General features: G+C 41.7%; 1 protein-coding gene across 1 annotated transcript in view; it reads left to right on the top strand.

Moving 5' to 3' along the window:
- Positions 1-23,649, top strand: part of SETD3 (SET domain containing 3, actin N3(tau)-histidine methyltransferase) — a 56,958-nt gene extending 33,309 nt beyond the window's left edge. The window contains exons 7-13 of the mRNA XM_060262902.1: positions 2,828-2,886; positions 6,119-6,233; positions 16,581-16,655; positions 18,351-18,517; positions 20,096-20,181; positions 21,417-21,577; positions 22,278-23,649. Of these exons, the coding sequence (XP_060118885.1) occupies positions 2,828-2,886; positions 6,119-6,233; positions 16,581-16,655; positions 18,351-18,517; positions 20,096-20,181; positions 21,417-21,577; positions 22,278-22,724 (1,110 nt within the window). The 3' untranslated portion in view covers positions 22,725-23,649. The remainder of the gene's footprint in view (positions 1-2,827; positions 2,887-6,118; positions 6,234-16,580; positions 16,656-18,350; positions 18,518-20,095; positions 20,182-21,416; positions 21,578-22,277) is intronic.
- Positions 23,650-23,939: the final 290 nt, after the last annotated feature.

Raw genomic sequence — 23,939 nt, forward strand, 5'->3', positions numbered from 1 at the left:
GCTGCTGCTGCTGCTGCTTCTTTCTCCAGCCTTTCCTCAGGATCCCCCTGGCCTTCATTACAGGCCTCTAGGCCCTGTGAACTGCAGTTTTGAAGTCTCTGTGCATCATATTGATAATGGTGTGTTGATCCAGAAGACAGGACAGCTGTCAGCTTTTCTAAAAATCTGTGTTTCAGGTTTTTTTGTCAGTAATTGAGCAAGTAATATGCTTGAATGGAAATAGCAGTGTAATGGGTATTATGAATCTTTTAATTGTGAGTGATGGACACCAATTGTTTTCACTATTAAAACTGTGGACTCTTAAAAGTGACCGAAATGCCACCATCGAACATTAAGCCTGTAGTGGCAATGGAGATGTACATGTTGCTATTCATGAAGGGAATGGTCAGGATCCAGATTAGCATGGGGTGTACCATTTCTGATAGAAGATGGAAATCTAGTAGTTTCCTTAGGTTGTGTGATGAGATTCTTTAATGTGCCTATTTTAGAAGGGCAATGTGCTAGATTGCAGAACGGGACCTTTTCAGATGTCTGTCCTGTGTAATCGTCTTCTAAGGGAGCTCTTTTAAGAATGTCTATCATGTTAAAACTTGTCTGGTAACTAAAGTTCGTACCTGATTGATTTGAGGCAGCTAGGTAAGTCTTTAAAAGCTTGCCATTCTTGCTTGTATTGTGGTTTTAGTATATTTTAAATCCTTACGTTTCTATAAAGTGTCTTGGCCAGTTATCAGAAAAGCAGTTCATAAACACTGTTGTTGATGGAGTTATGTACTCTCATCTCTTTAAAAAAAACCAAAACCCGCTGTATTCAGTCTGGCAAAGGAATCCAAGCTGCTCAAATGATGTCAAGCTCCACCTCGAAGCAAAAACAGGACATGCCCTTAAGACAAGATTTCTAATTTTGTTTCTTGGGTTTAAAATTCATTTTACTCCAGTGCCAGCAGGTGGCGTCAGAGCCATGCTAGCCGATTGTGCTTGAGCGAGAGCTCTATCTCCCAGTATGACTTTAGCAGAAAGAATTCTTTTTTTACTGGGCTTGCATTGTTCCATAGAAATTAAATATAACAACATAGTTTATTGTTTTGTGTGTTTGTTTCATTATGTGTATTAAGTCTTTTTGCTGAAAGAGTGTCTGGTTTTCTAAAAAATTTAGATCTGTGCACAAAATATATAAGCATTCAGATTAAACAAAATGAAAAATGGTTCTTTGGAAGGTGACTTTTCACTCAGGGATGCCGATGCAGAGTCCCTGTCTGAAGGTTAGCCTTCCATCAATAACATTTTTCCCCATGCAGCTGTGATATAATTAGTTGGGTATCCTGTACTGATCTCGGCTTTGCTTTAAAGGTTTGGTCATTTGCAGTATGTCTCGCGAAACATTTCATCTGAATTGGAACTTTTGAAGCACTGTGTTACAGAGATGGTATTAATAAAGTGTGCTGAACTAGTTAACACAACTTAGCTTGGTATATGCGTGTGACTTGCCTTTTATAAAAGAACAACTAGAGCAAAGTAATCTGAAGTGAAATTTTGCATGTAAACCAAAGAGCTTACTTATTGCAAGAGTTTTCAGCACTAGTCCAGTGCACAGAGTTTTGAGGGGCTGGAAAGAGCAGACACCTGGGGCATAACACCCAATTGGCAACCTTTTGTAATATATAATTTGCCTAAAATTGTGCACTGAGCACAAGCTTTTGTTTTCTAATTGATTTACGGTTTGAGCCACTTTTACCTTATCCCCTACTGTCCTGCACACAGTGCCAGCAAGTACATTACTGTGAGAGATGATAAATTGCCATGCACTTGTGATGCTAATGCATCAAGAGTAAAAAAAAAAGACACACTACAGAGAGCTCCTTGCATTAACAGCGTTGCAAAGATACACCCAAGCACAACTCATTTGTATCAGTAGAAACAACCATTTGTTTGATCACTTACTGAAACCTGCCTATTCAAAAGTAATTGGAATGATACTGTTATTGGCTCTCAGTAATAAAGAGAGGCTTCATTTGGGGTTTTTTTTAAAAAAAATTTTTTTTAAGTTAGGTGTAGCTGTTGTAGCATTTAAGAGTATATGAAATGAAGCGGACTTGTAGCTTTAAATCATTTAATTGGGAACGAGGAGTGAATCCTCCATAATTATATCGTCTTTTAAATCATTCTTATTTCCTTATAATTAAGGTCACTTTCCTTGACCTCTCTTCAGACGTTTAGTCTGAACAGCATTTTAAGGAAAGGAATCCAATTGCCTCATTAGTTTTATTCGATTATAACTGTGGCACAGCCTGTGTAACAGCCTGCAATGTTACCTTAACTGCGTCAAGATTTTCATCTGTTGTACAACCTGTGAGCAAAACAAAACAAAACAAAATCCTTTTGGATGCATGGAAGATGGGGTTTAGAGTATGACTGTAGAAAGTATGAATAAGAGAAAATTAAAATACCAGAGCTACAGAGGGATCATCCCAGTCAAGTTTTCATGTCTGGCATGGAGATGGAAGTCCAGCTTAAATTCTTCTCTCTCATTTTTTAGTGAAAGAGAGAGAGAGAGAGTGAATGTGTTGTCTGTGGTTCCAGTCTTTGAAATATGAAGAAACAGATTTATGGCAGCTGCTGGGCACAACAAATTAAGTTGACAGTGATGTATGAGAGCATAATAGCATGATGATCCCTCTGTAGCGTGGCTGGACGCCTCCTGCTTCATTTGGCTCTTGTTAGGATCTGTTAGGCAGCTAAATAATGAAATTCCGCTGACTGATTTCTGTTTTGTTGTGTGTGTGTGTTTTTTTCCCTTTTCACCTCTCCTCCTCCAACTCCTCTTTCTCAGACCCATCCTAATGCCAGCAAACTGCCGTTAAAGGATTCTTTCACTTATGATGATTACAGGTTGGTTACCCTTTTTATATAGAAAGTAGGTTATTAAGATTTCAAACGCTTCCCAAGAAAATCATCAGGTTATTAATCATGATTCTCTTGTCCACTCACAGCAGTTAAATTAAAAGATTGTGAAATACAGTTATTTAAACTGTAGAATGTAATTGCTTGAGCCATCTAGACTTTTAACTCCAAAATTCTTCAGCAAGCCACCAGCTAGCTATTAGTTTTATGGCTCTTTCTAAGTAGTGTGTTCATAATAGAGTTCTTCTCAATTTTCTTTTTATATTGTCTCTGTCCAGCAGTTGCTCTGATATTTTAGAATGTTGTAAAAATAAATGCAAATTGCTAGGGTCACAAAGAGAACAACATTAATACAAAGCAGGAGTCAAGTTGCACCTTTAAGATCAACCAATTTTTATTTAGAATGTAAGCTTTCGTGTGCTCTTAAGCACACTTCATCAGACGAGGAATCCAGCACAGTGAGCAAAGCCATACATAACTGAGCGGAGCCATACATAGCTGGTAGGCAGTGGCCCAGAATGCAACATGGTACAGATTTTAGAACCAATGACAGTGAAGTAACATTATCTGGTAGGCAGTGGTTTAGAATGTAAAATGGTACAATGACAGAATAGTAAAATTAACAAATTGAGCAAACCTTTGATCTGAGTAGCATGAGCATGCGAAAGCAACAAAACAGTAGTATGTCAAAATGTGAGATTGTCTGTCAATGACAATTGGAGATGGGTTCAATATATGTAATGGGATAAGCAACCAAAGTCCCTGTTTGAGTGTGTCAATACAGCTGAAAGAAAAATACATTGGATAGTGATGTTCTTGTCCACCTAATTTACTTTTTAACATGTAAACATAATTCTAGTTTGCCATAGGAAAAAGGAATACAATAAAATATAGTGAAAATGGGTAAAGTATATGTAATGAGATATACAGCCAATATCTCTCTTTTGAGTATGTCAGTACAAATAATTATACTGATACATAATTCTAAAAGAGAAACACATTGGAATACTGTGGATGTATAGCTATACTCACTGAGAGTGGGTTTAGCATCTGTAATGAGATAAAAAACCAATATCCCTGTTCAGTCCGGGGGGGGGGGGTGTTTGTTGTTTCATAATAATTTGTAATTCAGCAGTTTCTCTCTCTATTCTGATTTTAAGTTCCTTTGCAATAAAACAGCTACTTTGAGGTCACCCATTGAATGCTTTGGAAGGTTAAAGTGTTCTCCCACAGATTCTCAGTTCTGTGATTCCTAATGTCAGATTTGTGTCCATTTATCCTTTGGTGTAGGGTTTGTCCTGTTTGCCCTATGTAGAGAACTGAAGGGCATTGTTGGCATTTAATTGCATATATAATGTTGGAAGATGAACAAGTGAATGAGCTTGAAATGGTATAGTTAATGTTATTAGGCCCAGTGATTGTGTTGTCTGGGTGTATCTGGCAGTAAAGTTGGCACTTGGGTTTATTGCAAGCTCTGGTACCGGTGTCCATGCTCAGATGAGATGCTGTATTGTTGTGGGTGAGGAGTTGTTTGAGGTTGGGGGGCTGTCTGTGTGCAAGAAAAGGTTTACCCCCCCAGTGCTTTAGAAAGAGAGCTGTCACTGTCCCAAAGAGGTTGTAAGTTGTTGATGATATGCTGAACTGTTTTAAGTTGAGAGTTGTGTGTGACCACTAGTGGTATTCTGTTATTTTCTCTGTTGGTCTGTCTTGTAACAGGTTTTCTCTGGGTATCATTCTTGCTTTGTTGATGTGGGTCCTGACTTCATCAGGTGGGTACTTTAGTTCCAAAAAGGTTTGTTGTAGATCTCTCAGGTGAGAATCTCTGTCAGCAGGATTGGAGCAAATGCAGCTGTAGCATAGAGCCTGGCTGTATACAATGGATCGTTTGGTGTGTTTGGGGTGGTAGCTGGAGGCATGCAGGTATATTGGTCAGTCAGAAGGTTTCCGTTATAAAGTGGTGTCAATGCATCCATTATCAAAGATTTCAGGTTTTCACGGCTGGTAACATCATTAGGGTTTGTAGAATCTTTCAGGATCAAGTAGAACACGGCACTTGATCCTGAAAGATTCTACAAACCCTAATAATGCATCCATTGTTTATTTTTACAGTGGTGTCCAGAAAATGTATTTCTTGCATAGACTGGTTCATTGTCAGGTTGATGGTAGGGTGAAAGTCATTGAAAGCCTGATGGAATGCGTCCAGGGCTTTTTTATCATGTGTCCAGACCATAAAGAAGTCATCAGTGTAATGAAGGTATAAGGTAGGTATGAATGGCTGGGAGTCTAGGAAGCGCTGCTCCAAGTCAGCCATAAAGATGTTAGCATATTGTGGGTCATGCGAGTGCCCATGGCTGTGCCATTGATCTGTAGGAAAAGTTCATTGCCAAATCTGAAGTAGTTATGGGTGAGAACAAAATGGCACAGTTTGGTAGCAAAGTCAGCTATGTTTTTATCAGAGATTATATTACTTATAACTTGTAATCCATCTCGGTGTGGGATGTTGTTGCTTTCGCATGCTCATGCTACTCAGATCAAAGGTTTGCTCAATTTGTTGATTTTACTGTTCTGTCATTGTACCATTTTACATTCTAAACCACTGCCTACCAGATAATGTTACTCCACTGTCATTGGTTCTTAAATCTGTACCATGTTGCATTCTGGGCCAATGCCTACCAGCTATGTATAGCTCTGCTCAGCTATATATGGCTTTGCTCACTGTGCTGGATTCCTCGTCCAATGAAGTGTGCTTAAGAGCACATGAAAGCTTACATTCTAAATAAAAATTGGTTGGTCTTAAAGGTGCAACTTGACTCCTGCTTTGTTCAACTGCTTCAGACCGACGCAGCTGCCTGCTTGGATCTATCAACATTAATACAAGTTTCTGCATGTTTGAATTTGTTCTCTATTGACACTGGTTTATTTTCTGGCTTCTTTAGTGGCGGCATAAAGTCGTCACGTGAATCCTGTGCATTGGCTAAAATATATTTGGCAAAATACACTGCTCTGTTTACGTTTAGCTTGTCAAAGTAATTTTCCAAAATTAGGATACTGCACGTTTCTTTTAAATAATAATGTATAACTTTGGTTGCCAGCGGTGGACAATTAATAAAGGTTTGAGTATTCTCTGCCACTTGTAGAAAGCTGGGAAGGATTGCTGTTAGCTTTGTAATTGGTGACTTTTTCTGTTAAATCCACTGAACTGCATATTTGCTGCTTATAGATGGGCAGTATCATCTGTCATGACGCGACAAAACCAGATTCCTGCTGAGGATGGTTCCCGGGTTACCTTGGCCCTGATTCCTTTATGGGATATGTGTAATCACACCAATGGGCTGGTAAGAACATTATTTTTCATTGACTTTCCCCCACAGTGGATAAAGAACTTTATATGCCTCAAAATGTTTAATTTGCCTTAGTAGATCTGAGTGCTATGTCATGGATTTGTTCAACCAAACCAATCTTTTGGATGTCTGTATTTTGGGGGGTCTTTTATTGGGAAGTGTCTTGCCTTTGATTGGGGGTGGTGGTGATGATACTTCTAATGCAGGTTGAGACTGGACCTTCTGAAATAAGGACTAAAATGTTTTAATATGTATGAAATAGAAGGCTTATTAAACTGTATCGTTTCTCAGCCATGCTTATGATTATGGACTTGAGGGTGGACCTAGTTGATGAATGTGTTGCTTTGCTGTTATGTAGCATGACTGATCCCAGTTCTGGAGAAACTAGTATTTGTAGGTGAATCCTTTGAAAACTGGGGGAGGGGTGTCAAGCAACTTGGAAGCTTTCATCAAAGTAAGGAAAGCATGAAATTCTGTTTATCTTTTTGAAAATATCTTAATCTTCTTGGTCTAATGTATCTGCTAACCAGATTTTGAGTCCAGTGGCACCTTTAAGACCAACAAAAGTATAAACTTCTGTTCGTCTTAAAGGTGCCACTTGTCTTAAAATCTGTCCTACTGCTTCAGACCAACATGGCTGCCCACCTGGATTTATCTGTTTACCAATGTGTGTTTCTGTGCTCTTCTATTGACTTTTGCTCCTCTGGTACCTTCGTCTTCTGTAAACCCAAATTAACTATATTTCTAGACACTACACTTTCTCCATTGCTCTCTTCCACTGGAATTCTTTAGCTTCATTTGATCACCTGATACTTAAGCCTATGCACTGTCTAGCTGTGACGTTTTCAGATACATATCTCTATCTTATCTGTATCTATCTGTCTTATCTATCTTTGTATATGTATATCTATAGATACAGATATTTTAGCCTGACAGGTATAAGAACAGAATGGTTTCTGGAAATGAAACTCACCCCGGTCTTTAAAAAAAAATAGGGAAGTAGTGTATGAAAAAGTACATGTATGCCATAACATAGTTTATATTACATTAAAATATATTGCACATAAGTTGTGTTGCCCTTTAAACAATAAAAAAAGTTCACAGTCTTCTCACCTCAGCTCAGTGGGTAATTGATGTGATTACCTGATTTATTTTATGCCTTTAGCATTAGACTTTTTGAACATATGGGACTCACAAACAGTAAGAATAAAATGGCATGTCTCTCTCAGTACTCTCTGGCATCAGTTGTGTCACAGTGGACTCTGAAACACAGATTGAGTTAGATCCTACTTTGCGGTGCCAATAGAAGATGCTGCTAGAAGTGCATCTTTCCCACTTTTCCCTTCTCCCAACAGCCTGCCTCTGAGTGCTGAAGAAGTTATAACAAGAGGTTGGATGAACTGCATGGGCTGAATGCCATAGAAAGCATAGAATGTTGGACTGGATGGGCCATTGGCCTGATCTAACATGGCTTCTCTTATGTTCTTAAGCAGACAGATACCATAAGGTGAAGGAAGTGGTTAAAATTGCCCCTCATGCATCTTGTATCACTGGAGCCTCTAACAGAAGGGTTCTGGGATCCAACCCACTGTAGTTCTTCACTTTCCTCATCATTAAAAGGTTGAGCGTTACAGAAAAATGACTTGTCCATTTCAGTCCTGAAAAGATGTTACTGTGTTCTTGCCATTTCAGTAAAAGGTGCAAATGCTATGAAATACTAGTTTTGTATCTATATATTGTTTCCCATCTGCGGATAGTTAAATTAAATTCCACAGATAGGGGGCACATGGTGGTGAAAGATATTTTTTAGCAAAATTACTCCCCAAGTTTGCAGAAAAATCTTTAAAAACCTATACAGAGGAGGTTCAAATCCTCCCCATAGTAAAAAAAATGTTCTCTGCTCATGTGCAGAGAATGCACTTAATGTTGAGAATTGCTGTGGAGCTTGACAGTAGCAGCCACAATGGAGCCCAGAGGCTGTGAGCCACAGAGGGCTCACTGCCACTATCTGGGGGAAGAGAAACCTCAGTGGGCCTAGCAGCTAGGAGCCATGCAGGGTTCACTGCCATTGCTGCTGTTGGGTGGGGAGAGAAGCCACAGCAGGCCCAGCAGCTGGATGCTGCACAGTGCTCACCACCCCCAGTGTCATTTGATGGGGGGAACCTTGGTGAGCTTGGCAGTTGGGAGCCACATGTGGCTTACTGCCATTGATGGTGGGAGGAAGAGGGGGCTGAGAGATGCGCTGGATTGCACCTGCTATGTGGGGGTAATTAAGATGAGGAGAGGGATTGCCCCTCCCGCCGTGCAAGTATCACAGGTCCCCCCCCCCTTATAATATCAAAAGTCCAAGGCAGTGGCCTAGTTCAGCTGTGGTAGCCAAACCACAGGTTGCTGCTTTGTGAACAAGCCTTGAAGGACACTAGAATCTTGATTGGTGTGAACTCTGCTTCTCTCTCTCTCCCTCTTCCTCATTGTGCATAGCACATTAGTTTCTTTTGGTTCTAGCCAGAAAAATTGTACTTGGCATTCTCCATGCAAATCAGGATTAAGCCACTGCCTGGAGTCTTTAGAAAGGAATGTGCAAGCCATTCAAAATATTGTTCACTGCAGTCATAAAAAGTAACTAAATTATCTTGCCATCATTATCTAAGACTCAGTCAATTAACACAATAACAATAGAAGCTTATCAGACAAAGTGATCCTGCTCTGAAATCATAAAACGGATCTCAACTGGAACTGTAAGGAAGTTGCTACCCTGATATTTCCTCACAATGGTGGTAATCCTGCACTGTTCAGCCTCTTACAGGAAGGTCTTGGCCTGTAAGCCCTGTTGTTTGCCCTCCAGAGTAACTGGTTGGCCTCTGTGTTGTTGAACCAGATGGACCACTTGTCTAATCCAGGACTATTCTTCTGAGGTTCTTAACACTCTGCACAATTGACTGAAACTTGAATGAGTCTGTTTCCCCCTAATGGTTGGAGTGTTCATTAAAAGTGTAAAATATGTCAGGTTGTAATGCCTTAATATCTAAATTTCTTCTAAATTTCTAAGTTAGGTCTTTGTTTCTGTACTTTAAAACAAAAATAAAAAAGTGTAAATATTGCCAGTCTGGGTAAGAGATGGCTGCCAAGAATTGTGCTTCTTTCTATCAGTCTTTAAATAGATATGCTTCTGTAGAGGTGAGAACAGTGTTTTATGATCAGCAGTCCTGATTGCTTAGTTGAAAGGTAATAGTAGCTTACATGTAATACCTTGAAGCATTTAAAGCATACAGCATACATTGCCCAGTGCACTAGTTCTGTAAGAAGTTGCAACCAACTCATGGTGACCCCAAGGCAAGAGACAAGCAGAAGTACGGTTGCCATTGCCTTCCTCTGCAGAGCGACCCCAGTCTTCCTTGTTGGTCTCTCATCCTCATGGCTGATTCATCTTTGGTCCCATGCTCCGATGAGCTCAGGTTGAGCTGGGCAGTGGCCTGGAATTATCCCTCTATGACACACAGGGAGGAGTGAAGGTAGCTGAGAGACAGTAGCATGCCTCATGTTGTCTAGTGATTTTAAGACGATAAAACTTAAACAATTAAACAATTAAAACTACATAGTTGGTGCTACTCAGAAAAATTTTGACAGATCACAGCTTTTGTTCTTTGGCAGTCTAATTGTATTGATGTTATGGTTTCTTCTGTTTTTCTGATGGTGGTCCTTCTGATGGTCCTAGTTCCTCATAACTGGTATTGCGCAGCAGCATAGAAGTAGCAGCCCTCTTCCATTTAGATATTGTCGGCCAGTCTGAAAGGTTCAGTTTTGCAGGCCCTGCGGAACTGGGAGAGATCCCGCAGAGCCCTTATGGCCTTTGGGAGAGCATTCCACATCATTGGTGCTGCAACCGAGAAGGTCCTGGCCCGTGTAGAGCTCAGTCTGGTCTCCCTTGGCCCGGGGATGGATAGCAGATTTTGTGCTCCCGAATGCAGTGCTCTCTGGGGAACATATGGGGAAAGGCGGTCTCGTAGATAGACAGGTCCTCAATCATATAGGGCTTTAAAGGTCAATACCAGCACTTTGAAAGGGACTCAGAACACAGTAGGGAGCCCATGCTGCTCTTTCAGTACCACTGAATGTGTTCCCACAGAGGGAGCCCCATTAGCAACCGCACTGCAGCGTTCTGCACTAGCTGCAGTTTCTGAGTCAGAGTCAAGGGCAGCCCTATGTAGAGGGTATTACAGTAGTCTGTTCTTGAGGTGACTGTAGCATAGATCACCATCATGATGAACATATGAAGCTGCCTTCTACTGAATCAGACCCTCGGTCCATCAAAGTCAGTATTGTCTTCTCAGACTGGCAGCAGCTCTCCAGGGTCTCGAGCTGAGGTTTTCCACACCTATTTGCCTGGACCCTTTTTTGGAGATGACGGGGATTGAACCTGGGACCTTCTGCGTCCCAAGCAGATGCTCTACCACTGAGCCACCATCCCTCCCCATCCCTTTGATGCTTCAAAAATGGGACCAATTGCCGTACCCACTGCAGATGAAAAAAAATGGATCTGGAAGTTGCTACTTCTTGGGCCTCCATAGTTAAAGAGGACTTCAGGAGCACCCCCAGGCTCTTGACGTTCTGGGCTGGTATTAGTGACACCCCGTCAAAAGCCAGCAAAGGGATCGCCCTTCCCGGGCCACTGCAACTCAGATAGAGAACCTCCATCTTCGTTGGATTCAGGTTCAGTCAACTCAGTCTGAGCCAAGATGCCATGGCGTGTACTACGAGGTCTGGGGCACAGCCAGATGGGCCACCCTTCAATAGATAGAGCTGGGTGTCATCTGCATATCGATGGCACCCCAGTCCATACCTCCTGACAATCTGGTCAAGGCGGCGCATGTAGATGTTAAATAACGTTGGGGACAGAACCGCCCCTTGTGGCACACCATATATAAGTGGGTGCCTCTGGGATGATTCTTCCTCTATCACCACCCCTTTGTCCCCGACCTTGGAGGAAAGAGGCCAGCCATTGCATTCTTTTGTGATAGTTGAACTGGGGACTCGCTGGCTCTCAGAACTGCATCAGCTCTTAAGTAGCTCCTATTAATCTCATTAAATCATATTATTAGTCGCTGCAAGGCGATTTTATTCACCTGGGTTTTTAATGGGGTATAGAGTACAAGTAGTAATGTATGGCTGCGAGAGTTGGACCATAAGGAAGGCCGAGCGCAGAAGAATAGATGCTTTTGAGCTGTGGTGCTGGAGAAGAATCTTGAGAGTCCCTTGGACTGCAAGAAGATCAAATCAGTCAGTCCTAAGGGAAATCAACTCAGACTGTTCTCCGGAAGGTCAGATGCTGAAGCTGAAGCTCAAATACTTTGGCCACCAAATGAGAAGGGAACACTCACTGGAGAAGATCCTGATGCTGGGAAATACAGAAGGCAAAAGAAGAAGGGGACAGCAAAAGATGAGATGGCTGTACAGCATTAGTGATGTAACTAATATGAATTTGAGCAGACTTCAGAGGATGGTAGACGACAGGAGGGCCTGGCATGACTTTATCCATGGGGTTGCAAAGAGTCGAACTCGACTGTGTGACTGAATGACAAAAAGAGTACAAGAATATTGAGAGGAGAGAGGTATCCAGGTTTTATCTTATTGGGTTTAAATACCACTGTTTTAACTAACATGTAATCCACCTTGAGCCACAAGGAAAGGGTGTGTGTGAATATTTTAACAAATAAGCGTGTGTCGGAGCTCCCAATTTGGCCTTCGCTTTTTCATGTTGATGGTCCAGAGAATCCTGACTTGCTGCCTGAAAACTGGAAGGTAGGAGGCGTTGTCTACTTCGAAGTCTGCTGAGATGGAGCTGAGATGTTTCTCCAGTCAGTCAGCTATAATGCATCTCTATTCTTGCTCTACCCCACGGGCCTTTTTTTCCCCCTCCCACAAGCTAAATAATAAAAAGGCTCTTTTGGTTTTAGTTGGAACTATGTCCATCCTGCTTTTTCTTGCTTCTGACACTTCTAATTAGATCATCCTGGCTCTAAGAACTTTGTCAAGAATCCTGTCTTTGTGCATTTCTCACTGTTACTCCTTAGCAGCGTTGTGACTTGACAAGTCAGATTGGAAACTGGTGCTGTCATGGGTGTAGAGCACTACTGGGCAGGGAGCATCATCCAGCATAGGCCGAACAAAAGACCCCCCCAATAAAACAATGTTAAGCTTTGAGGGATGGAGCCTTAGGGGTTAGAATTTTATATCAGGCCCACCATATTTTTCACCTGCTATTGTTAAAGTATAGCTGAAGGAAGGAAGCAAAGTACTTTCTGTTTTATTAGGAAATGGGCTTTCTTGCCCTCCCTTAGCTTGTGGTGGATCATTGGATTCCACAAACAACAAACTTGACCACTACTGTTTGTTCTGAAACGGCAGGAGCCGGTATTATATCCATGGCCTTTTTCACTGCTACTGAGTTCTGTGAAACAGACACAAATTAAGGGGCTCTAGTGATATGAGGACGGGGTCTCTTTGTATGTTAAACTGCAGAGTTCAGTGACATGGTGCAAATTCTGAAATATTTAATATATTTAAATGTATTAATCTTCAAGTGTCTTGCTTCCAAGTTGTTATAAAAGCCGAGTGGGGATTCCCACTCACCCCCATGTTCAGAAGTTTGAAAATCCCCCAAAGTTTGTCCTTTCAGGCAGTAGAGGATGACAAACATGTACAATGCATTTGCTTAATCCATTGATCACTTTGAATTTGACACTAGCTGAAGTGCAGGAGCTTGGAATAAAATGTTAAATTGCAATAAAATACACTGCTTGCAGGCTGCATTTTAACTCCTTGTAGCATACCTCTGTTATAATAATTTAATATTGTCTGCATGTAGTGGGTTCTTGTGCAGCGGGTATTTTATCATTTTTTTCTTCTAGGTTTAATACAAGTTTTCTTCCTTCCTTTTTTGATCAGGGTTTAGTGGTAGCGGTGGTATCATATGTATGTGTGTGTATATATATATATATCAGTCTATTTTCTCCAAGACTGCATTGAAATCACAATTGGAATAAAAGCTGAGCATTTACAAAGCGCAATCTATAAAACAATACAATCAGTGTAAACAATTCTATAATACACAGTGAGGAATAAAAAATACTGTCAGCCTTCTTGATTCTTGAGAGATACTCTAGACAGGGCTGCCAAAAGCGCAGAATTCTGTCCACACAAATGATGGTAAAGTAGTGGGGCAGGGGTTGTGAGAGAAGTTGCTGGCAGAGGGCATGGTGTTGGTCCAAAACGGATTGTTGTATTCAGGAAACTCTTTGCACACTGGGTTAGTTCCTACCTGTTGTAAAGATCACAGATTGTATAAAGTAGCAATGGCCATTCTTCCCAGTATGACACACTGCAGCCTGTTTGCCCTGAGCACCATCTAACCTAATTGGTTCACAAAGAGCATCCTGACACTCTTGACCTGAAAGACAACATTTTAAAAAACCTAGCTCACTGTCACAATCTTATCCTTAGACCAGGGGTGTTGAGCTAATTTTGTTATGAAGGCCAAGTCTGACATAAATGAGACCTTGTGGGGCCGGGCCATGTGTGTACTTATTAGTAGCAGAGATATAAACTTTCTAAAGGACACTGATAAACACAATGATTTTTTTTAAAAAAAACTTAAAACATGCTTAAAACATTAGCACTCATTTGTCTTAAAGGTGCTTTCTTTGTATTTCTCCCATGGGAACCAGGGAATCGTGGAAAGGAAGCTCTGGCTCCTTTCTTCCTTCTCCAGGGAACCAGGAGAGGGAAAAGCCTCAGCCAATAAGAAGGAAGAGAGGCTTGGCTCAGTAGCTTTGCTGTGTGATTGAGAGAGCCTGGCGAAGCAAGCTCTGCCTCCCATACCTTCCTCAAGGGAGGAGCCTCAGCAATGTAGAAAATAGAGACTTTGCTCTGCAGCTTCTGTGCAATTGAGCAAGCCTGGGAAAGCAAACTGTTCAGCAGAAGGAAGCAAGGGAGAGGGGGAGAAGGAAGCAGATGATAGCCAATTGCTTGGGGGCCTGATTTGGCCCCCAGACTGCATGTTTGACACCCCTACCTTAGACCATTTGACTGTGGAAAGAGACAGTATCTGTAATCCAGGCCAGTATTGTATAACATGTACCTCCTGTTTTAGCATTAAACTGTCTGAGGATAAATAAAAAGCCACTCTCTGAATTTCTGTTTTATCCTGTCCTGGCACATTAGTCTGTTCTAACTGGATTATTAGTTATTTGTAACTTTACTATCATGTAGATGAAAATGTCTCTCTAGAGTTTAATGAACATCGAGGAATGTAGTTATGAATTTGAGGGCACGGAGGATCCCTGTTTACAGTCAGAACTGTCCATTAATTCTTTGGATTTAGTTATTTCTCAGAGCACCCTGCTGTGAGATTCTCCCACTCCGTCTGTAGGTCTTCTCTTACACACACACACACCAGCTTCCACCAGATCTGGCCATTTAGCTCTTGACGCTTCTCCCATGCTAGTCAGCTTGATCTCCCAGGCACTCAAAAATGGAGGAAAACAGGCCATGTGGGCACTGGTTGTGTGTGTTGCGGGGAGAGAACAGGTTAATTGAACTTTAAAAATCCAGCATGGTCTCCCAGGCAACAGCAGTGAGATATCAGCTTCACAGGGCACCATGGAATACCTATCCCTGCTGCTGGCAAAGACAGCAACCCAGTAACAGTACATTTTTTTAAACCCTGTGGTACATGTGAAAGTGAAACAGTACACAGCCACACAGCTCCTCAGTGAATCAAGCTTTCTGCAGAAAGCCTGACACCCACAAATGTCTCTAAACGCTATTGGAAACTGGGGGATGAAATGCACTTTTTCAAAATATGTAGCATACAGCAAAAATGCACGTATGCTACAAAGCCAGACCACCAAAATTCCAGGGTGGTGTAGTTGTTAAGAGTGGTGGGCTCTAATCAGGAGAATCAGGTTTGATTCCCCAGTCCTCCTCCACATGAAGCCAGTGTGTGAGCTTGGGCCAGTCACAGTTCTCTCAGAACTCTCTCACACCCACCTGCCTCACAGAGTGCCTATTTTAGCAAGAGGAAGGGAAGGCAATTGTAAGCCGCTTCAAGACTCCTTAAGAGAGAGAAATAAAAAAACAACTCTTCTTTAAACACCTAAAATGCAGGTTATGGTGCTTCCAGAATTGTATTATATTGTTTTGCTTCATATTTAATTAGAACCTATCTGAAAAGTTGTCTTTCCCCATGTTGTAAGTAACAGTATGTTGCATGTGATTGAGGAACCTTCCAGCTTTATGAAAATATGAGCTCTGCTTCCGTGTGAACATGAGCCTCTTTACTCCTTGTGATTTTTAAAAGAAATGTGGTTAAGGAGGGGTAAGTCCTTCCTCTTGTGACTGTTTTCACAGAAAAATCCCTTCAGCATCTAAGAATAATTACCTAAGTTTCAGATAAAGGGATTATTTGCAAGTAAATTGGAGTCCTCGGAAGAGAGTATCCCCCAAAGAGTCACAGTTATCCACTCCTTTTGATTTAAAGAGATGAAAAATGCACTGAGAGTTGAAGTGTATGACACAGAATCTAGTTCTTGCAGTGCAGTGCTGTGGAGTGCCTCATGGGAATGACTGAGAACTCAGCAGGGTTAGCTCAGGACCAGCAATAGTAGTCTGAGAGGGTATCTTTCAGAACTTTCCCCTTATCTCAAGTAAGTAGATTTCTTCCTTCCAAATCCATAGTGCAGAGATTTACTGTACATAAATTAGGGCCGATTCCCACAGTATCCTCTTAATGAGGGGATACGTATAATCAAACTTCCCTCTGTCTGGATCTGATTCAGACAGACAGCGATGGGGGGACACTTCTTGTAGCATGCTTACTTTCTTCTTGCTTTACCCCGGAACTCTGAGCATGGAGACTTACTGGGCCGAGACCACTGAGGCTCACTCACTTTCATTAGCGGCTGACTTTCCTGAGCAAATAGGTGGGAGATAAGATGTTTGGGGGCAGGGAATGTGGAGGGAAGGAATACCTTTCTGTTCGCACAGGATGGCATAGCCCCTGGTGAAAGATGAGCAAGCAAGAGTGCAAAGCCATCTCCATTAGCCTCTGCCTGGTTTGGTCATGAGGGAGGAAAGGCTTAAGGAATGACACCTGTTTCTTCATGGAGAAGGGAGCAACGAGGTGGCCTGTAAAGTTTCTGATTTCAGCTTGTTTTTGTAACCTTTGAAGAGGAAGTTAGCACGTCCAATATCTTGAGATAGTGCTCAGCAACTTTCATAAAGCAGATTCATAAAAACAAGATGAACTTTTAATTTTATCACTTTTTTTTTATCCTTGGCTAGATCACTACTGGTTACAACTTAGAAGATGATCGTTGTGAATGTGTAGCACTCCAAGATTTTAAGCCTGGAGAACAGGTAATCAATCTTCAAGTGCTTTTTTTGGGTGATGATTTTCTATATGTAAAAAGTATTATGCATTTCACTGCCCTGAACAAAAGAGGTTTTGCGGAGCTGTTTAGCTACGTGTAAACACAAAATGCAAACAGTTTTAATTTAGCTTAATGAATCCTGCTAGCTTGTACTAGAAATGTTCCTGTGAGACTTTTCTTACAAAGATTCCCCCCCTCCCTGTTAAAACACGTAGAGCAGGGCTGTGAACATGGGGGGGGGGGAGGCACTCTGAGTGCTAGCATAAACTGTATTTGTCAATGCAAAGGATGAAGAATGGTCTGCTTCCATCTATAGCATGGCTTATACTTTTGCCATTAGTCATTTGACCAATTTATTCTGTGAATGATTGTGGGAGTGGTAGGAAGGTATATGTATCTTAAGTAAGATTGCTTAAAAGATCTGACCTGAGCATCATCATTTGTTCAGCATTTTGCAGTTTGACATTACTTAGTCCTCATTCATCTGCTACCTGACTGCTTACCACTTACCTGTCCAGGAAATAAAAAGGTCGTCACCAACTAATTTGGCTTGTTAGCCACATTCTCCAAGGGATGCAAAGCTTCTCTTCACATGCATCAATGTCTGCCTCAAGCATTTAGCTCCCATATCTGAGACCTATGTTATCCTGCGTAGAGATGGGCACAGACTGGGGGTGGCTTCGTGGTCTGTTTGCCTAGTCCACACATTTCCCCATTTGACAGACTGCCCACAGACCAGATTTTGATTTTTGGTCCATGGGCCAGACAACTCAGCACTGAGGCATCAGTTGTCAAGGCAACGGGGCTGGGGGAGAGTGTTGTTCTACAGCCTTTCTGCCATCATGGTGTGGTGGGGGAGACTAGGCAAGTGAACTGAAGTCATTAAAAGTTTAAATGCAGGGAGCTGTTTGACACAGTCCCCTCCCATTTTGCGCATGGACCCTGTGATCTCCCCCTTCCCCAAAGCTAATCTGCACACAGCTTAGAAGACAAGTAGAGAGGCATCCCAGGGAGGTCTGCTGCTGGTTTGATGCCTCTAGTTGGTGTGTGTGTTTGACACAATACCCCATTTTTACATATGGATCCTAGGATTTCCCCCTTCCCCCAAGCCAGTCTGCACACAAGGGGCAAATGGAGGGGCATCCCAGGGAGGTCTGATACCTCTAGCTTACACGTGGCTGGGGTGGGTGGGATTGTTGACATAGTCCCTCCCCTTTTGCACATTGGATGCTAGGACCTCTCCCTTCTCCAGACTGGATTCCAGTTTATGCTGTGGATAGCAAAAATCAGGGAGGCCAAGCCACTTGCAGGAAAGCTCCAATTTTGCTCATAGTACTTGGATTTGCAAAAAGACTGCAGATGTGCATGAATTATGCTGTCCCAGACTGGTGCTTTCCAATGTGCAGCCAGGAGAGGAACTCCAAGAGGATTCTGCACTCTGATGATGTTAGAGGTTCATTAATTACAGGCTGAGACTTGGCTAATACTTTAGAGTAAGAGCAATTCCTTAGGGTTGAAGTTTGCATTGAGCATCATTTAAAGATGGTACTCTCACAAGCATTGTGTTCTGCAGGACTGTGGTGTTGGATGGGGGGGTTGTCTGATATGCAATTTGAGTCGTTCTTGAGAGTTCATCTTAAGCTGTTTTTCTGTCCCTTCACTTCTCTTTTCATCCTCCTAGATTTACATTTTTTATGGCACTCGGTCAAATGCTGAATTTGTGATCCACAGTGGGTTTTTCTTTGATAATAATTCGCATGACAGAGTGAAAATAAAGCTTGGAGTGAGTAAAAGTGACAGGCTGTATGCTATGAAGGCAGAGGTCTTAGCTCGCGCTGGCATCCCAACGTAAGTCAAACGGAAAGAAATGGCTTTTATCTTAAAATATTTCAAGCTCTCAAGGTCCGATAGAATGTGGTAGCATAGCTGTTCTTTAGTAATATAGGTAGAGTTTATTATTTCTCTTATATATACTTAAAAGTCAATAATTATGGTTAAATGTGTGTACCAACAACTTCAGAATCCTTTATCTCTTGGGGGTAGAACAGCCATCTGGCTATTTCTACTTGCCTGCTCACCATAAAACTTCTTTTGTAGTCTTTGTGACCTATACTGCCTTCTAGCATCCTTCATTTTTAAACCATATATTCAAATTCATTGTTAACAGTTTTGAACTCTTTTTTTTTTTAAGGGTTATAATATGATAGTCATTTTATTGGTTGTTCATCATTTTTATTGGCTTAAAATATGAGTTGTTCTAGTGAAAAGCAAGATTTGGCCATTGTCCATCTATGTTGCGATCACATCTAGGTTAGATTACTGCAACGTGCTCTGCATGGAGGGAGTGCCTTTGAAACAGTCCTGAAGCTTCAATTAGTGCAAACTTCAGCAGCCCTGTCACTGATTGGCACTAATGGCAAAGATTATATTATGTGTCTTGGGCAACTACACTGGCTGCATAGTCACTTCTGGCCCCAGTTCTCTTATTCTGAATCAGACCCTTGCTCTGTCAAGGTCAGTATCATCTACTCTGGCAGCAGCTGTCCACTGTCTCAAGTCTTTCACATCGTTTACTGCTTGGTCCTTTTAACTGGAGATGCTGTCTCTTGAACCTGGGACCTTCTGCATGCAGTGCAAACTGCTACCACTGAGCCACGTCCCCTCAAATTAGTGCTGTTTATTACCTTTAAAAGTCAAACAGCTTTGAACTGGGATATCTAAAAGGCCATCTAACTCCCATGCACACTGGCACATCCGTTAAGATCTTCTGCTGAGGCCCTGCTCTGTCTCTCTCCATTAATGGAGATGAGAAGAATAACAGCAACAGGGGGGGTTTCTCTTAGGGCAGCTCAGTCATGGAATGCAGTTCTCTGTCATTTGTTTGGCTGGCCCTGACCTTCGCAAGCTTTTTGGCACCAGGTTGGTATTTATTTGCCTGCGTAATTTTGAGTTTTTATCTTTTGTCTTAATTTATTATTTCACAAAATTTAAATCCCACCTTTCTGTCCTTACAAGGGCATAATATTTATTTTATATGTGTGCACACCCACGCACCCTGTGTCCTGTGTTTCGTAAGCCTGCTTTGGCTTCATAGTGCAGGTATATACATAGTTAAAATTTATACGTAGTTAAAATAAAACCAATAATGATTTTTTTCAACTGTTAGTAGTAATCAATATGCCATTGTTCACTTTCTGAAGTTTGGAATAGAGAATTGAGAACAATTTCACACACACACGCATATATGATTAAATAACAGCAAGTTAAGTGGCTCACAAGCGAGATAAATAATTTGTATTTTAAGAGGCTGAAGAGTACCTTCAGGAAAATGCTTAACAGCCAGGTTTACTATAGGTTAAGGGATTTCATGTTGAAATGATTTTCAAGATACCATAGACTGACTGTCTGATTCACTGTTTTTGTTAGTTCCAGTGTGTTTGCCTTGCATTCGACTGAGCCTCCAATCTCTGCCCAGCTTCTGGCTTTCCTTCGAGTGTTTTGTATGACTGAAGGTAAAAACCAAACTAAAATTTTGATAAGAGTTGTATCTGTTTTGTTGTGTGAAGGTCAAAACTGAGAAATGAAGAAGAGTTGAGGGGAAAGCTCATCCTTGCAAATAAGTCCAGTGAGTTGCTGGTCCACAATTTTTTAAAAGCTCATCAGACCACACACAGCTCTGCTGGTCCTTTATTGTCAAAGAACAAAACCTGTCTTCCAGTTCTCAAAGGTTTATCTTCCTGGTTGACAGGAGGCAATCTGCAAATGTCTAATAGTTTGAAAAGCAAGATACAGTTTGTTCGCCTTTCTTCCCCATCCCGCAAAAGACCTGGAGGTGCTACATTGGGGAAGGTGATAGAGTGTAAAGAAAAGTGAGCAAGCTGTGTTCAATATATTTATGTTAAAGGATTACGCTACCTTAGGCTGTTGTCCTTTGCACAGTTACCTGGAAGAGACACCCAAACTACACATAGGATCTTGAAATCCTATGGCAGCTGTGAGTTCCCCGTTGGGAACTCAATTCTGAAATGCTTCAGGGTCCTGATTTGGAATGGGACCATGTTGTTGGGAAGGAGGGGTTTCATCCTCCCCTCTCCACCATGTGGTTTTCCCAGCCTGAAGCAGCCTGGAGGGATTTTATTGCCCCCAACAGAGGGGGTACTGTACTTCAGGAAAACGGTGGGGGGGGGGGGGGAGGGACTGTAGCTGCTTCCCTTCTGCAACTGCTTGTGGTCTTTGTAATCTGTAGCTTTGCCCCACATTGCTTTGTGCTTGTGGGTGGCTTGCTTCTCATTAATCCAGCATCAGGCCATGTTTGGTGTAGTGGTTAAGTGCGCAGACTCTCATCTGAGAGAACCAGGTTTGATTCCTCCACTTGCAGCTGCTGGAATGGCCTTGGGTCAACCATGGCTCCCGTAGAGTTGTCCTTGAAAGGGCAGCTGCTGTGAGAGCCCTCTCAGCCCCACCCACCTCACAGGGTGTTGTAGGGGAGGAAGATAAAGGAACTTGTGAACCGCTCTGAGATTTGGAATGAAGGGCGGGATATAAACCCAATATCATCATCATGTGCTTGCCTTGTTGGTAACCAAGATCAGTGACCAAAGTGTAGAATAGTATGATTAAGAACTTTGGCTCTGGAACGGAATTTGAAAAGCAGCAGCTCTGCAGAGTCCCTTTATTCATGGTGAAACTTTCTTTGCTTTGGTCGGAATGTTCAGGAAAATTGCTGAAGGCTCTTTTCTTCTTGCAGATGAGCTGAAAGAACATTTGATAGGGGAACATGCGATTGACAGAATCTTCACCCTTGGGAATTCCGAATTCCCTGTGAGCTGGGACAATGAGGTGAAACTTTGGACATTCCTTGAAGCCCGAGCATCTCTTCTGTTGAAAACCTACAAGACCACTGTTGCAGTAAGCATGCACTTTCACCTGTCTTCACAGTCAACTTGATCTATTGTCCCAACTAGCTGTAATGAATGTTAGTCATTAAAAGTCCCCCCCCCCCCTGCAAGGCCTTTCCCAGAGAAATAATTAGTGAAGTTAATAATTCTGCTTTGCTGTTGTACTGTTGTTGTTGTTTTTTCCTCTTAAATCTTTGGTTCTGAAAATGGATTGTGTAAGAAATGGGGCTTGATCCACAGAATGCACTTTGGGGCATCTTTCTTCCCGGGAATCACTTTTATCTTGAAACTTGGGCATTTCAAAAGCAGTTTTGTAGTACCTGAAAACCCCTATGTCTGGAAATTCCTTCCAGAAAACTTAGGTGGTGCCATCGTTCAAAAATCTGCCTTACTCAGTGTAGTAACTCACCTTAACTCAGTGCTCCAGTTTTCATTTCTGACTGCAAGAAGTCCTAAGTAGCTAATGTAACTGAATTTGCTCACATTCATCCCTTTGCATTTTCAGTTCCTACCCTCCTTTTCTCTCCCATTTGTCACTTTGAACTGTAAGATGTTGGGGTAGTTGCCCGTAATGTGTCGTGTAAATGGATGTCAGCCATGGGCAAACCTGGCAGCAGAGATGCTGTATAAACTTTAAACCAAAGCCATGTTCAGATTTTGGTAAATCTTGATATTTTTTTCCTCCCCTCTCCCCCTCCTCTGCCCTTTAGGAAGATAAATCCTTTCTGGAAACACATGACCTTACCTGTCATGCAACAATGGCTATTAAATTGCGTTTAGGCGAGAAAGAAATTTTGGAGAAGGCAGTTAAGAGTGCAGCTGCCAACAGAGAGTACTACAGCAAACAAATGTCAGAAGGAGCTCTCCTTCCCAAGTACGAAGAAAGTAATATTGCCTTGCTAGAGAACACTGTCGCGGACTCGAGGCTCCCAATCGTCTTGAGAAACTTGGAGGAAGAAACAGAGGAGCAAGAGGACTTAAAGATTGAAGAAACAATTGGTGCAGAAGTGGCAGAGAACGGCTTTGTGAATGGTGACAGTGCTTTGCTTAATGGGACCAAATTGGAAAGTGAGAATCTAAATCGAGAGGAAGGCAGCAGAGAGACTGAAGATGCCAAAGAATCTTCTTCAGACAGTACTGATGAGGTTAAAGAATAGTCCTAAAATAGTTTTGCCTTCATTGTGAAATTGAAAAACTAGCAGGTGTTTCTCTCCCCCCGAACCCCCAAACTTTCAAGCAGTGATTTACATTGGTGTGTTTCCTAACATTTCTTTCTGCAGAAGAAAATTGGGGTTTTTGTTTGTTTTTGCTGCTTTGTAATAAAAAAAAAAGATTTTTAAGTTATTTAAAAGATTTAGCATCCCTTTCCTATTAAGATTGCCATCTTGCTTTTGGGGATGGTGTAGGAGGAAAAGGAGAAACCTTCAGAAAAAATTGTGGCCCTTCATTTGGGGAAAAGTGTTCTTTACACCTTGGGAAGAAGTCAGCTCTGTTAGTTGTCTTTCCATTCTGTGCACTCTTACTTCTGAAAGGTGAAGTTTGCTGCGTCTTGCCAAAGGAGAGGGCAAGAGGCCGATTTTGGCTGTTTTATGTAAGCAGAGAACAGAGCACCAGAAAGAGTGGATAAAAAGGATTGCACAGGGGTGAATCTTAGTCTGTATAGAGCCTGGAATACCATTCCTTATAAAGGTAAGGTGGCAATCTTATTTTCATTAGATTTCAGATGTTGATAAGAATTCTAATTACAGTTGTTTCTAAGAATTTTGGTTTATTTTAATGGTTTTTGTTTACTGTACAAGAGCTTTTTGGTGTTTTATTTTTCCCCCTCCTGAATCAAAGTGCATAACTACGGTACACTCTCCACTTCTAAAATGCTGATTTTTTTTATGGCACTGTTTTATTTCCGACACTTTAGATGGAGATGAAGAGGTTGGAAATGGATCTGCCAGCCCACAGCTTTAAACCACATTATTCAAAGTGAGGTTGTTCCTCAGCTTTCTTTCAGTTTTTCACAAAAAGCTAGAGATTTTCAAAGCTACACTTTTGACTAAGAAAAATTATTAAAAGTAAAACTTGATTTAATTTGTGTCTGCTGTTTTTTCATTTTTTTCCATAACAGTAAGCACACAACATCAACACCACAAATGTTTCAAGGGAGTGGGGGTGAGTGGTAAGCCCTAGTATTTTTGCCTGTATTAATGCTATAAGACCATTCATTTGTACCGCAACAGAGAAAAAGTTCACGACATCAAAGTATCTGTCTTGTAGAGCTCAGCTGAAACAGACATAGGAACAAAAGAAGAGTCCTGCTGGATCAAACCAGTGGTCCATCTAGTCCAGCATCCTGTCTCTCACAGTGGCCAACCAGTTCT

This window comes from Heteronotia binoei, chromosome 21 (genome assembly GCF_032191835.1).
Source record: "Heteronotia binoei isolate CCM8104 ecotype False Entrance Well chromosome 21, APGP_CSIRO_Hbin_v1, whole genome shotgun sequence".
Taxonomy (NCBI): Eukaryota; Metazoa; Chordata; class Lepidosauria; order Squamata; family Gekkonidae; genus Heteronotia; species Heteronotia binoei.